The sequence below is a fragment of the Paroedura picta genome, chromosome 12 (genome assembly GCF_049243985.1).
Source record: "Paroedura picta isolate Pp20150507F chromosome 12, Ppicta_v3.0, whole genome shotgun sequence".
Classification (NCBI taxonomy): Eukaryota; Metazoa; Chordata; class Lepidosauria; order Squamata; family Gekkonidae; genus Paroedura; species Paroedura picta.
In genome coordinates this window covers 30553431-30568133 of record NC_135380.1, presented here as the reverse complement: position 1 = coordinate 30568133, position 14703 = coordinate 30553431, and the positions used below count along the sequence as shown (strand labels likewise).

At 42.3% G+C, this 14703-nt stretch overlaps 1 protein-coding gene across 23 annotated transcripts in view; it reads left to right on the top strand.

The window, feature by feature from the left end:
• EXD3 (exonuclease 3'-5' domain containing 3) overlaps nt 1-14703 on the top strand; it is a 179421-nt gene that overhangs the window by 56436 nt on the left and 108282 nt on the right. For all 23 annotated transcript variants that reach the window (XR_013225940.1, XR_013225939.1, XR_013225942.1 and 20 more), the window contains 7 exons: nt 4810-4976; nt 8096-8237; nt 9275-9485; nt 10629-10738; nt 11453-11660; nt 12316-12482; nt 12711-12881. Coding sequence is in view for 20 of the 23 variants with exons in the window: in XM_077306278.1 (XP_077162393.1) it covers nt 4810-4976; nt 8096-8237; nt 9275-9485; nt 10629-10738; nt 11453-11660; nt 12316-12482; nt 12711-12881 (1176 nt within the window). In the remaining 3 variants the exon portion in view is untranslated. The remainder of the gene's footprint in view (nt 1-4809; nt 4977-8095; nt 8238-9274; nt 9486-10628; nt 10739-11452; nt 11661-12315; nt 12483-12710; nt 12882-14703) is intronic.

Sequence of the window (14703 nt, the reverse complement as noted above, 5' to 3'; positions counted from 1 at the left end):
TGAAATAAGATCAAGGAGCTGTAATCTAAGCACTCCTTTACACGTTGTGTTGTAGAGCAAGGCTGTAGAATCCTGGAGAACTGCAGATAGGGGGAGGGCAAAAGGGGAAACCAGTGTACTGTGATGGGGAGAGTGACAGGCCAGGACTTGGAAGATGTGGCTTCAAATCTCCAGTCTGGCTATGAATCTCGTAGGGTGATGCGGGGCTCTCAGTTTAACCCACCTCACTGGGTTGTTGTGAGAATAAAATGGTGAGGGAAAGAAGAAATATACAACAAGATATTTCTCAATGCTTCCAAAGTATATTGTAAGGTAGCAAGAGAAAGGGGGACTATGCTAAATGTTTCTTGGTGGTGTGCTAAATGTTTTATTTCAGGGGTAGAGGAGAGCATTTTAAAATGAGAGACATCTGTCTCACCCCTTGCATCCTGAAGTGGTCCATTCCATAATTCTTTGATTTTATTCTCCATGACAGAAACTAGTCCTAGTCTCTCACACAGACAATATGAAATGATCAACAGACCTTGCAGGATCGTTGTAAGAAATGCTCTGCTAATGTATGGAAAATATTTAGGAAAAGGGCTATTGTTCTCTAAGAATTATTATTATTATTTTTTACTGTCACCAAGAAAGGAAAGTATTTTGCTTCTCAGATCATATGACTGCCATCTGAGGATGGAGATGTAGGGGTACCCAAATGGACTGAATGTGTGTAAAAGAGCTGGCTGGACTGCCGGTTGCCTGCAGACAGCAAAAGGAAATTCACAAGGGTGAGGAAGGCAAACAGTGGTCTCCAGATTTCAAAAAGGGCTTTTGGCAGTTTTGTGAGCACCAAGCCTCATGCAAGGAAGGCTTTAATTACAGGTTTTTGTGAGCGTCAAGAATCTTTGATTTGCATTCCTTGGGATTATGGGTGGAATGATATGTCTGGGGGCTTGGTTTTTTGGTCTCAACATAGGTATCAACAAGTCTGTGCTGATCTTGTATAATTTCCCACATCTGCAAAGCTCATTCAGGGAATCTCACTAGACGTTAGGACAAGAGATTTTGGTTCAGTGGTAGGGCACCCACTTTGCATGCACAGAAGGTCCTAGGTTCAGCCCCCAGCATCTTCAGTTAAAATGGTCTTAGGTGACAAATCCTGGGAAAGCCCTTTCTCTGCTCAATAATTGGAAGAGCTGCTGCTAATCAATCCTAGACCAAGTGGGCCATAGGACTGATGCAGTATAAGGTAGTTTCATGTGTTTAAGCGAGGGAATAAGGGAAGCAACATACAAGCATCACAGCAGGTGTGTAAGAGTAGATGCAGTGAGTCTTCACAATAAACTCGAAAGTCCCCAGTTCAGATTTCACTGCTATGAATTTACAAAGTAGCTTAAAGGCCAATTTATTCCCACAGTGGAGTTGAGCGCATGTTTGTTTATTTGTGTATTTATTTATATATTTATCCCACCATTTTCTCCTCATTGGGGGCCAAAACAGTTTACTACTTTGTTTTCCTGTCCTCTATTCTCACAACAACAATAATCTTGTGCGCACCGAGTAGGCTTAAGAGAGAATAACTGGCTCAGTGTTCCATAAGCTTTGTTCTGATCAAGCATTGCATTTCCCAATGTTTTGGGACTTCCCAGTTTGGTAATTCAGCTCTGCCTCGATACCTTGCTTGCAAACCAAGGCTTCCTCACCGCTTTGCTTCCCACTCCTACATGTATAAACGGAACTTGGCCAAGTGGAATGCTGTTGCTGTGGCTGTCAGGCCTCATTCCTGAGATGTTTTTAGCGATGCAAAGGTGAGACTCTCCCGTCAGAGGGGGAAATCAATCATTTGATGGCCCAGGGGAAAGGGGGGAAAAAAAGAAAAACAAGGGGTGAAGGAAAGGGATGGTGTTAAAGCCAGATTGATTGCAAAACACTATATGCACACCCCTAGCAAAACAATTTAAGCCACAGTGAGATAAGCCTGCAAAAAAACCCAGGAAACCCTTTCTGCAGCTCAGATTAGGGACCTGTACCTCCAGGACACTCAACCAGGTTGCATCACCTCCAGAAGCAATAGAAACAACCTGTATCTGGTTCATCTCTAGGACTGTTTTTCATGCCTTTCCTTCAAGGGGCATTAGTGTGGCATCCATGGCTATGTCTCCCCCAGTTTAGCCATGCTCACCATTCTCTTGGAAGCTCACAAAGATGGTCTTAAAGAGGATTCCATGGTCAGAATGTGATTGCCCAACGTATGCTACCGCTATAATGGAATGTCTGCTTGGTTATCATGACTAATAGCCCTTAAGATACCTATCCTCCTCTGCTTGCCTGTTAATTGTTTAATTTTGACCCTGACAGAGACCTGCAGGATTACATAGCCCAGTGACCTGTTTATAGGAATGGCCTGAAGTCCACAGGACAGAAAAGAAAGCAAATTCCAAGGCATTGGTTGTTGGCCTTGGTGGCTCATCAGATCCTTTGCAGCTTAGTCTGTGGGGTTTAGCTTGCTTTCTCCTCCAAGAGTTCAAAAAATTGCACAAGATTTGTTGTTAGTTCAGCTCTGCTGCATCAGCAGATCTAGAGGGAACGGGGCAATGTTCCCACACGTTGCCTGTAGCTCAAGAGAGGAATGTTGTTCAACCAGCATTCTCCCTCTGGTACTAAACCCATAAAACAAAACACAGGCTGGAACGGTGAGATAGGCAGATGTTTAGCACTTCAATTTCACTCTTGCAGATTTCTAGAAAACCCCACATAAGAAAAAGTTTGGGACTTTTGCCCCAACCTTCAAGGGCCTTCTCCCTCCCTAGAACTCCCTACCCCACTCCTACAATGGCATGTGCATGTTTCTTTGCTGATACTGATTCAAATTAGGGTTGCCAACAGCCAGGAAGGTCCTGGAGATCTCTTGGAATTACAACTGATCTTCATATGATAGGGATAATTTCTCCTGGAGAAAATGGCTGCTTGTTTGTGGTCTCTATGGCATTATACCCTGCTGAGGTTCCTCCCCTTCCCCAAACTCCCCCCTCCCCAGGCTTAAGACCCCAAATAGCTAGGAATTTCTCAACCCAGAGTTGGCAACTCTAGTTATTTTTAATAGTAATTAATATATTATTACATAAATAACTCTGACTGATTCAGTAGGTCTTCTTACTCAGATAATAGGGCTGTACTGATTCAGAAAGCTACTTCAGTATAGTGATAGAGATTGGCTATACTATCAACTTGTGCTCTGTTTAAGAATTGTTTCAGTACTGTTTCAGATTTCTTCTTGTTTTCTGATTGATACAATCCAAATTCTCTTGCATTGTGTACTGGATGTTGCATTATCTTAACTATATTGATTTATCTAGTGTAATCCACTTTGAATTTCAGGGGGAAAGGCAGATGTATAAATAGCTTCAATAAACAATAGTGATCTATAAGGACCTTTGTAGCCCCTGTGCCCGTTAAGGTTAAACCAGCAGGACCTCTTGTTTTCCTTTTCAGCCAATGAAATAAAAGAGGGCTAGTAATTACAGGGGAGAGGGCTTGGGGGTTATGCCTATTCTTTGGAAACTGATTACAGTTTAGAAACAGCCTCTTGCCTTTTGGGAAGGAATGATAAAACCTTTCTTTCCAGGCTCTTATTGAACCAAAGAGGTAGTTCTTAAATTAGAGTATGAATTTGGCTATTTTTAATCTCTGAATTTTAATCTGGACTTGGTATTGTATTCTGTTGTTTAAAATCAGTACAACTTTATAAGATACTGTGTTGCCATATCATAATTTTTGCTGGAAAAGCAGTTTATAAATCTTTTACCTAAATAAAAATGTTGCCAGATCTCTTAACTACATTGAGGAGATCAGGAGTCTCCCATGGGGGCTTGCGTGCGCCTCCCCCTTCTTTGATCATGTGTGAATTTTCGCTTTCCTTTTTAGAGGTAACCATGGTATAGTGTTAGGGCTGACCATGGTTAGGTGTAAATCACTTTTTCAACCATAGTTAAAAGTTGATATGTAAGCTGTCTTTATCACCATAGCATTTGTGCAGACATAATGCAAACCACTACTCATTCCAAAAATGAAAAGGACGACTATGCAACTAAGTTTAAACAAACAGGCAGCATGATGGCAGTAGTAGATTGTAAAAGTTACTGACCTGCAGCTTGAAGAATTGTAATAGATTATTTGCTTTGATTAATCAATTAGGTTGAAACACATCAAGAAAAAAATTGCTGGAGGCAGGGCTGCTTAAGAGCCAATGAAAAGAAAGATGCACCAAGATGGTGTGATCACTTGAATCCAGAGAGTATGGCTGAAGGACCAGTCTGTTTAATGGCTTGAGTTTCTGTGAACTAGTTTCTCAAGCACAAAAATGACCAAAGCACTCAGGAGGTGCTGCAGTGTGTTTGGGAAAGTAAACTACTATTTTTGATTGCATCCTTTGGAGGCCCTGGTAGCACTGATCTGTTGAGCCACACCATCTCGAGGGAGGAAGTAGGAATACACTGTGTTTATCTGATGCAGCCTATGCCGAAGTACAGGAGGATTTCCAGAATCATTATCAGAACCCCAAAAGCACAGTGCCATTGTAGAGCTCTTGCCAACTGGGCAAAGGTTTGAAAAGGATCAAGGGAATGTTAACAGAAGCATCCCACAGCTGCAAGTGGGGTGCCTCTTTGTTGTTATAGCAATAGGCATAGAAAATACATTATGATTTGGAGCAGGGGTAGCCAGCTTTTTCTTTGAGACATTTCTGAGTAATGAAAAAGATTCCAAACAACTTCCCTGCTCAAGGAAATGAGCCTTGCACTAACCCTGTGATTTATCTTTGCTTTTTAGGACACCGTTGGGAACAATCGGTGGCTGCAGGAACAGCTAGTCGATCTGCTGGCCCGTTACAATCACCTAAATACTGCGGCCACTTGGGCTCTGCATTACAACCTCCCTGAGGACAGCCTGCCTTACCAAGTGGCAGATGAGCTGAAGGCACTAAAAAGTCAAGAGAGGTAGAAAAAGGAGAGAGCAAGCACACCTGTTTTGGCCTCTTTGCCTAGTGTGTCAAGGCTGAAGGGTTGCTCTTGTTCCAGGGTACAAAACTTGTATGTACTTTGCTTCATAGTTCTGCCCTCTTTTTTCAATTTGTACTCATAAACATAAATAGTCTGGGACCATTGTACCTGTAGAGGACTGCCTTTTCCACCACACTCCCCAAAAGAAGAAGAATAGTTGGTTCTTATATGCCGCTTTTCTCTCTCTACCTGAAGGAGTCTCAAAGTGGCTTACAGTCACCTTCTCTTTCCTCTCCCCACAACAGACACCCTGTGAGGTAGGTGAGGTTGAGAGAGCCCTAATATCACTGCTTGGTCAGAACAGCTTTATCAGTGCCATGGCAAGCCCAAGGTCACCCAGCTGGCTGCATGTGGGGGAGTGCAGAATCGAACCCGGCTTGGTCCGCACTGTAACCACTACACCAAACTGGCTGTATGATCTATGAACCAAAATCTGCTCAAGGTCCCCGGCCCAAGAGATGTGAGGTTGGCCTCAACCAGGCCCAGGGCTTTTTCAGCCCTGGCTCCATCCTGGTGAAATGCTCTGCCCGCTGAGATCACTGTCCTGCAGAATCTTGATCAGTTCTACAGGGCCTACAAGACAGGGCTATTCTGCCAGATCTATGCTTGAGGCCAGGAAGATAACACCCTTAACATCTGTTGGCTGGCCTTTCTAGAACTCTGAAGAAATCCAGTCCAGCGGAACATCATTGGAAGATGCCTTTCCCCAAATAAGGATACCCTCCTAATAATAACAGAATATTGAATGTTTAATTTCCGACGTGTAATATTTATATTAATAATGAGTGGTGGTAGGTTAGTTGGAATTGTTCTAATATAAATCATTATCTTAAATTTAAAAATTTAATGTATTTATAATTTTATGTTACTGCCTTGAGCCTTGTAGGAGGGGCGAGGCAGAAAAATGAATTATTATTATTATTATTATTATTATTATTATTATTATTATACTATTAGTGTAAAACCTAGTGCTTTGGAGTGTAGCAAATTATTGTGTCCAAATCACTAATTTTTGCGTGTCTAAATCTAAATCTAATCTAAATCACTAATATTTGCGTGTTTTGCTACCTTATTTTTTTGTATTATTTTGCTTGGCTGGTCCCAGAGTAAGAGTAGGAAGCTTCCCATGGCCCTGAAGCCCCCATTCCCTCCACCATTTTGGCTTTGGGAAACTAACCAGGGAATAGTGTGAAGCATATCTTCACAAGCTTAAGGGTTAGAAGCCCGCATTTGTTTTCAAATTTACGGTTCTCAGAAAAAAATGCAAATCCAGCCTTAGTGTCACATTTGCAGAACTGCTCAACTTGCACACAGCCCTCTTCAGGAGGTGTTAACTGTCCCGTTCCTCTGCATCCGGGGACATCTCATACTCCTTTCCCATTCTCATTGCTTTACATCCAGGATATTCCCAGAAACACAAGGGGGCTTCACCCACCTTTGTTAAATATTTTTGCACAAATATTGACTGTCTCATGTGCACACAGACAATCTGTGCGAATGGATGTTTCCCCTGCCTGGTGCTGCTGCCCTGCTGAATTAGTCACACACTCCCCTAAACACAAGGTTAGCAAATATTTTTTCAAATAATAAATCCCTGGATTCAGCCGGTGGGGGGGGGGGGGGCAGCCAGAGACTCTTGCAAATGCATGAAACAACCATATGGGAGGAAGAATCCAGTTGTTCCTCAGATGAGCAAAATGTTACAATTCTGTCCATAGATGTCTTGATAGCATCCCCTGTAATAACATTGTCATTATTAATAATAATACATTTCTATATCGTCCCTCTCCATATGGGTTCAGGGTGGTCCACAACATTAAACATACAATAAAAACATTTGTGATAATAGAGTTTACAATAAAATACAATTTAAACCCCATCCCTATCTCCCAGGCAGAACTGAGGCAGAATTGTCAAAGAGAATACCTTATGTCACCCAATTAAGCAGATATACATCTGGGTAAGAGATCTCTTTGTGAAGGGGAGCAGAGATAAACTGAAGTGGATGGGCAGTAGATGCAAAACAGGCAAAAGCAAACTCTTCTTTGCCCAAAGCAGGATTACTTTGTGGACCTCAGTGCCACAGGAAACAGTGATGGCAATACTCTTAAATACTTTTAAATGGTGACGAGACAGATGAATGGAGGCTAGCTGCATTATTGGCTATTAGTCATGTTGGTTAAATCGAAACTCCATTTTTATAGATGGCAAAGCTCTGAATGATACTTGCTGGAAGAACAGCAATGGAAGACTGTTGTGTTCATGCCCTGCTTAACGGGTTTCCCAGAAATATGTGGTCAGCCACAGTGGGAAAACAGGCAGACTTGATCCATTTAAACTGTTCTTGTCTTCGCTGTTCCAGGCCTTATATACAAAATATTTGGGAATATTCCAAGGAAATTTGATTGGCAATAAAATAATTTTAAAAAATAAAGTTCGCTTACCAAGCAGACCAAATCCTGAGCTCAGAAAGTGAATGTAGTAAATTGTATGAGGCTATATCAGTTCTTTTATTTTGTCCAATTTACTTGGCTTAATGAATAAAGCAACTAAAGTTCTGTTTTGCTGTTTTTTCCATGGTGGTTCCTGGGCTGATAAATGAAGACTTCTTGACATATTTCCCATCCATGGGTTGATCTGTAACTTCCTCAAGGTGGCCGCATTGTTAGCTTTCAGGCCACTACTTTGGAGTTTGCTACTCATGGGCGAGGAAAGGACAAAGAAACCATTCCTTATAATCAGTAGCTTCTCTGGCTTTTGATGCCTCACATTGCATCAATGCTTGCACTTTCAAGCATATCTTTGGAACCATAAAGGCTAGAAACTTGGTTGTAGTTCCCCCCCCCCTTTTTATATGAAAACTGGAGTTCTTGCTAAATTCCTGGCCATGTTTTGTGCTCTCATGCAGTTGTGGTATTTATATAGCTCTGGTAGTCAGTTCAGGAAAATACTTCTTTACACAAAGCATAGTGAATTTAAGTTACAGGTAGAGCTTTGGGCTGTTCTCCCATTTCCTTTTTTCCTAAAATGGTTGCCTTTCTGTCTTGATTGTGTAGTGATGATGTACTGAAGCAAAAAGTGGCAAACTGCAAGGAGTGGAGGAAGGATCATTATTACCAGCTTCCCATCTCAAGGGAAGATATCTTTTTCCTGTCAAAATGGGAAGAAGTCCAGAAATGCATGGAGCATATATTCCAGGTGGGTGCCCTTAATCCTTCCATGCTTTTTACCCCGGAGGCTTTGGGTGAGCATGAAAGACCCCATTTCAAAAACAGTGTATATGAGCATATGAAGTTGCCAGGTACAGACTCAGACCATCTGGGAAAAACCTTCCTTTGCCTGAGATCTGAAGAACCACTGCTTGTCAGAGGAGACAGTATTGAACAGAATACATCATTGATCAACTAAGTATTAGGCAAGCTTCTTATGTTCAGATATAAGCTGTTTAATTAATTACCCTTAGCATGTTAGTATTCCCTAGCAGTTCTTAAGCTAATTAATTACATAACCAGTACGGAAATGGCAGATCTCCAGGCTCATGAATAAATTGCACAGTTATAACAGTGCAGTGAATGATAGTACATATCCAAGATGCTTACTCATATGACAAGAAAATATTCCTGGTTTACAACATTTTATCAGCTCCCCGTGTGGGGCTCGTACACCAATCCATTCCAAAAACAGAATCTTCCTTCTGGAGATAATTGTTCTTCAAATACATCAGACTGAATATCCAGTGCTGTGGCAGCTCATGGGTTCATGGCGGGAGGGGAAATTATCATGTAGGAGAAGTTTTGCTGCTTTGGGGGTGGGTGGGGAAAATCTCATGGATAAATTAGCAGCATGGGCATGTGGTCCATAGTTTTCTGTTGATAATACCAGGGAGGAAATAATGTCTGAAAATCTCATAGAGACCAGGAAACCTTTTTCTCTAGAAAAAAAAAAGAATTGCTGCTGCGTATCAGGTAAACATGGATGAATTCAGGAGGTGAATGTTGAGTACATGTGCTGATTCTCTTTTTTCTCTATCCTCCCACCTGCTAAGGAGGGTATGGCTGGAGTGATAATGAAGCCAAGCAGGTCTGAATCAGGTCTCTGCTTGACTTCAACACCATGTATGCTCCCCGGTATTCCACAATTTCAAGGAAAATTAAATACATACTGTACCTTATTATGCCATTATGTACTGGCTTGGCTCCCCCAAGAAGCTGACTTTTTGGTTTTTCCTCTTGCAGCCTGGACAAGTCATTGGGATTGACATGGAATGGCGACCATCATTTGGCACTGTGGGAAGAAAATCACGTGTCTCAGTGGTTCAAATCGCAGTTCATGGCCGGGTGTTCCTCTTGGACATGTTGCAGCTCCTCAAGCAGGGTGGGAAGGATGAGGAGGCTCTATCCTCCTTCTTCCAGGTCCTTTTTGCTGATCCAACAGTCACTAAGTTAGGTAACAGCTGTTTCCTGCTACCACTTGGCTTTCCTGGCTCTCTTGAATTGTCTAATGTGGGCACGTATGCCTTGCACTCTTACTGGTAGACTGTGCCAATTTGGCATTCAGGGATCCCATTGTCCTGGCTCTCAGATTTGTGTCTGGAGAATAGGGTATGATTAATACAGAAGTTGATGTCAAGGACCCTGGGACTTTAATCAGGAATGAAAGTGAGCAACCATGTGACTGAAGGTCTCAGGCCTTTAGTGTCCCATTCAGGTGAGGGATGTGTAACATCAGCTTCTGTGATCTGCTCCTAACTTGATCAGAGTCCTAGTATAAGTACAAGTACATTACCCAGCCAATGTAGCAGAACCTTCTCCCTGCAGCATTCATACTCTGTGTCATATTCCAGCTAAACGGAGCTTAAACAGTTCCGCAGGGCCTGCAAAAAGGAGCTCCTCCACCAGGCATTTGGCCGAGACCAGACGTAATCAACAGCGACCAAAGGGCCCCTGCTCCCACCCACCCCCCTCAGAACCCATCAATAAGCCCTGGACCTGTTTGTATTACTATATTATTATACAGTTATATTGTGCTGTTATTTGGTTACAATTATTAGTTATCAGTTATACATGTTTTACAGACTGTTTTATGTATTGTTCTCTGTTATGATGTAAACCGCCCTGAGCCTCCGGGGAGGGCGGTATATAAGTATGATAGATAGATAGATAGATAGATAGATAGATAGATAGATAGATAGATAGATAGATAGATAGATAGATAGATAGATAGATAGATAGATAGATAGATAGATAGATAGATAGATAGATAGATAGATAGATAGATAGATAGATAGATAGATAGATAGATAGATAGATAGATAGATAGATAGATAGATAGATAGATAGATAGATAGATAGATAGATAGATAGATAGATAGATAGATAGATAGATAGATAGATAGATAGATAGATAGATAGATAGATAGATAGATAGATAGATAGATAGATAGATAGATAGATAGATAGATAGATAGATAGATAAAGATCTGAGCTGCAGCAACCAAACACAAGGACTCTCCAAGTCTGGATTTAGGTGCAGCTGCCTCCTGCCTGACTCAACCTGGCCCTGACTGCAATTTTTATGGTGTTTCTCCAGGCTATGGTGTGGCTGGAGACCTGCATTGCCTTGCACTTAGCTGCACTGCTTTTAAAGATATGGACAAACATCTCTGTGGAGTCTTGGACCTCTTGGCAGTACATAAACAAGTAAGGACAACAAGCCAGTAAAGGCTGAATTTATCTAAGATATCTCCAGCTTTCTTGGTCAGACAGGATATCCTAGAATCCTCTGCTTTGCTTTCTACAGAGGAGGTAGTCTTCTCTATGATGGATAGAAGCACCTTGAGAAGAGATTAGAACGGGCCTTAGCCAGATCAACTTTACATTCTCCACAGAGCTGAGAAACAGAGCTGTGTACACAGGTAGATCTGTGTACTTTTGCAGATGTGACTTTTAGAAGTTTTTCTCTGTCTGTACCTCCATTTGACTTTTCTTTTTACCATTCACACTATTTACCCACAATAGTATTGTATACACATGCAAGATGTGCTGCTGAATCAAAGACCTCAGTGGTACATTTTGGTATGTAGCGAGAACAAGATTTACCCCAAGAGTGGGTTTTTCCCCCCTGTTTGCTTAGGGAAAGGTAAATTTCTCAAATTTCTGCTTTTCTTCATGTTCTGTACTTTTGATCCCACTGTTATTCCTTTATGATTCTGGTGATTGCCCTAGAAGAATGCTCAAAGCTGGCGTTGATTCTCCAAGAACCCTGAGCTGCCCTTTCCCCATGTTCTCCCAGTCATACCCAAACTGCAGCTAACAAACATTAAGATAATGCATTGCTGAAATAAATCCTTAGTTTCCACCTTATTCAAAAATCAAGAGATGTCAACTCTCTGCTTCAATTCTTTACGTCTTCAGTTACCCAAATGCTTGGGAGTGGTGAAGAAGGGCTGCCAGAAGGTGGATGCTTTACCTCTGGAGGATGAGGAGGTGCAGTATGGCATGCCGCCAGAGAAGGGGCTTAGCTTGTTGGTGCAACACGTCCTCGGGAAGCCTCTTGACAAAACGGAGCAGCTGTCCAATTGGGAGAAGAGGCCCCTCAGAGAGGAACAGATCCTTTATGCAGGTGTGGCTGTAGTACCTTTTGCTACTGCTTAGAGCTGTCTGTGATTTGTAGAATCACCTGGCTTGCTTCATGTTTCCATTGGGTTGGCAGCTACCCACCTATGTCTGTCTTTGCTATTGTAAATCTCATATTCTGCTCATACTTAAAAATCTGCCCAGCAACAGACTAGGCATTGTTTGCAATCAAAGAACTGTAGAACTGTAAGGGACTTTGTGGGTCATCTAGTCCAACATCCTGCACATTGCCGGAAATTCAGAACGACCTCTATCCCACACTCTCCCAGTGACTGTTATGCTATGCCCTGAGGAAGGCAAAAAACCCTCCAGGATATGTTAGACCTTCTGCCTGCTCTCATACTCTTATTTGTAGTTTTAACCAAAGTGATTTCTTTGTTGCCACGTGGTCATTTGTATACTGCTTTGAGCACAACTGTGATGATGGTAGAGGGGAAGAGGGATATAAATAAAAATAAGGATTATCATCTGAGTGTTAGGATGATAGCTCGGAGACTAATCTATGATCCCCAGTTCAAATCTTGCCTCTGCTGTGAGCTCAGGATTAGTGAGAATTCATGAGAATACCTTAAAATACTAAAGGCTTGCAGGATATCATTATGTCATTGGGGCCTATAGCAACTGTTGCTTTATTTCTGCAGCACTGGATGCTTACTGTTTGTTGGAGATTTACACAAAATTACAGCAAGATCTGGCTGGCTTTGACCTGAATCTTAACACCCTGACACTTCAGCCGAAGAAGCTGTGCGGTGGAGTCAAGACAAAGAAGCTGCCAAAGAAGCAAAGGATGCCGCCAGTTTGCCACGAGGTTTGTTGTCATGCTTGTCATGTTTCACAGTGAGACTGTGAAGTGCTTTGAACCTTCCATCACGTCTCTGTAAACTCTGTATTATTCTTTGCACCTTGTGTTTTATTTTTCATATACACGTTATTAGTCAACCTTGAATCCTTATGAACACAGTACAGTCCCCATCCCACTGTTGGTGATGAATTATAAATCAATACATTCCTTTTGTGGTTTATGTGCTCCACCCAGAAGTCTGCAGCAAGTGAGGAAAAGACTCCAAGCTCTTCAGTGTCCGTCTCCGTTCAGGACTTCCGCGTGGTCTGTGACAACATGCTACAAGGCCTGGGGCGATATCTGCGCTGCCTGGGAGTAGATGTCCGGATGCTTGAGAATGATGATGAGCACAGGAGGGCAGCCGAGGTCAGTCCTCAGCAGCTGGCTGATAAGAGAGAGAGTTTGAGGCTTAATCTGGAGTGGGATGTACTGCTTTCCATCTGTAGCCCAGGTTGTTGGGAAGGGATGCAGTTTTTAGACTGTTTCCACAGCAACAAAAAACAACACAATGGCTGACTTAATGTTCCACAGAATTACAAGCATTTCACACAAAAATCTTGTGATTCAGGTGCAACTCCAAATGTGCTCCCCGTTTGCCCTGTGGTTTGCAAATGCTGGTAAAACCAGATTTCTCCCCGTCCCCTGGGAGGGAATTTGCGGGTTATCTAAATTGGAAGCTCAAAAGGATTGAATTGGCTTCCTCCTGTTTCCCACCTCAGATGTTTCAACTCGAGCCAATGGTCTGCCTGGTGGGTGCCAGAGAAAACCACAAGTGTAGAAGGCCAAGCGCAATTTTGGGGTCTGCATCTAGAATTCAATGTGACAAGAACGAATTGACACATTACAATTGCAGAAATGGCCTTGGAGTTGAGGAAAGTGCTTTGCTCACATTCAAGTTACTCTTTTTCCTTGCTTCACATGTCCCAAGGAAAGTGTGATCCAGGACAGCACTTTTGATGGAAACAGACCGTGGGTGTGCACAGGTTCATATCCCCTGGTCTGTCATGCTGACAGGGAAACTGGGTACCATATATATTTTTAATGGGATAGCTAGACTAATTTAATCCTTGGCAATCCCCAGTTAAAGGATCTTTGTTAGCAGTTTGTGGGAAAGACCTTTTGCTGCCTGCATCCTTGAAGAGCCACAGCCACTGGGCAAAGTAGAATGGTAGTTTGATTTGAAACAGGACAGCTTCATATATTAGCAAAATAGAGGGTCCAGAACTAAGATGTAGCGAGGGCTGACTCAAGCCCTGCATTAAAGATTTATTCCAGAAAGCTCTTTCCATGTTTCTCTCCCAATACTCTTTATCTTGCTACAGAGAGGATGTTTTCAGATTGCTGTCTCCATGGAGACTGGACAAACATCCCTTTAGTAATCCAAAGCTGGTGGAGGGTTACTGCATTGCCAGCAGCTTTGATCTTTGCTGGGATAATCAAAGATAAAAATGCCTCCTTTCTCCCTTCCTCTCCCAGCCTCCCTCCCAGGCTTTATTTCAACAGCCTTTGTCTGAGAAATGTAGTTTAATAGAAGTCAGATCTGGTGCTATGATACATCAAAGGGAAAATGGTTGGAAAAGAGAGGACTGGGTAGCATGGATCCAGGTAGCTCAGTCCATGGCTGCAGTTCTGCTGTAGAAATTCATCTTGCATTCAATTCCTTGAGAATCCCCATATACATTTTCAGAATGACACAGAAACATGTTCCTAGCCCTCATGTTTGTCCTGATCATTTGAAGATGCTTTTACAAGTCTCCCCCTCAATGCCAGAGGTATCCTTGGTATATCTCACAACTTTTTCTCTTAAGTAATTATTAGCTACTCATTTGGGGGAACACTGTTGTGGTGGGGGCAGATACTGTTTTTTTGACTGCTCAGTGGCCAGGCCCTCATTGGTTACATTTCCTCAGTGGAGTGGGGGTGTATCTTATTGAGCAGAGCACAGACATACCAGTTGAAACTAGTGTTTTTCCAATAATAAAACCAATATAACAAAGAAAAGCAACAAAGAAAATTCTGCTGAACTTGGCAAAAAGCCAAATAACAAAAGCCACTTGGCATTGCATTCCCACCTCAGCCTATCAGAAATCTCATATAGCCAGTCTCAGAGAGTGCCCTCCAAAGAAGGAACCCATCTGTGAAAGAGGCCCCACTTCCTTTCATTGCCCACTTCTGACTGAGTTAAACT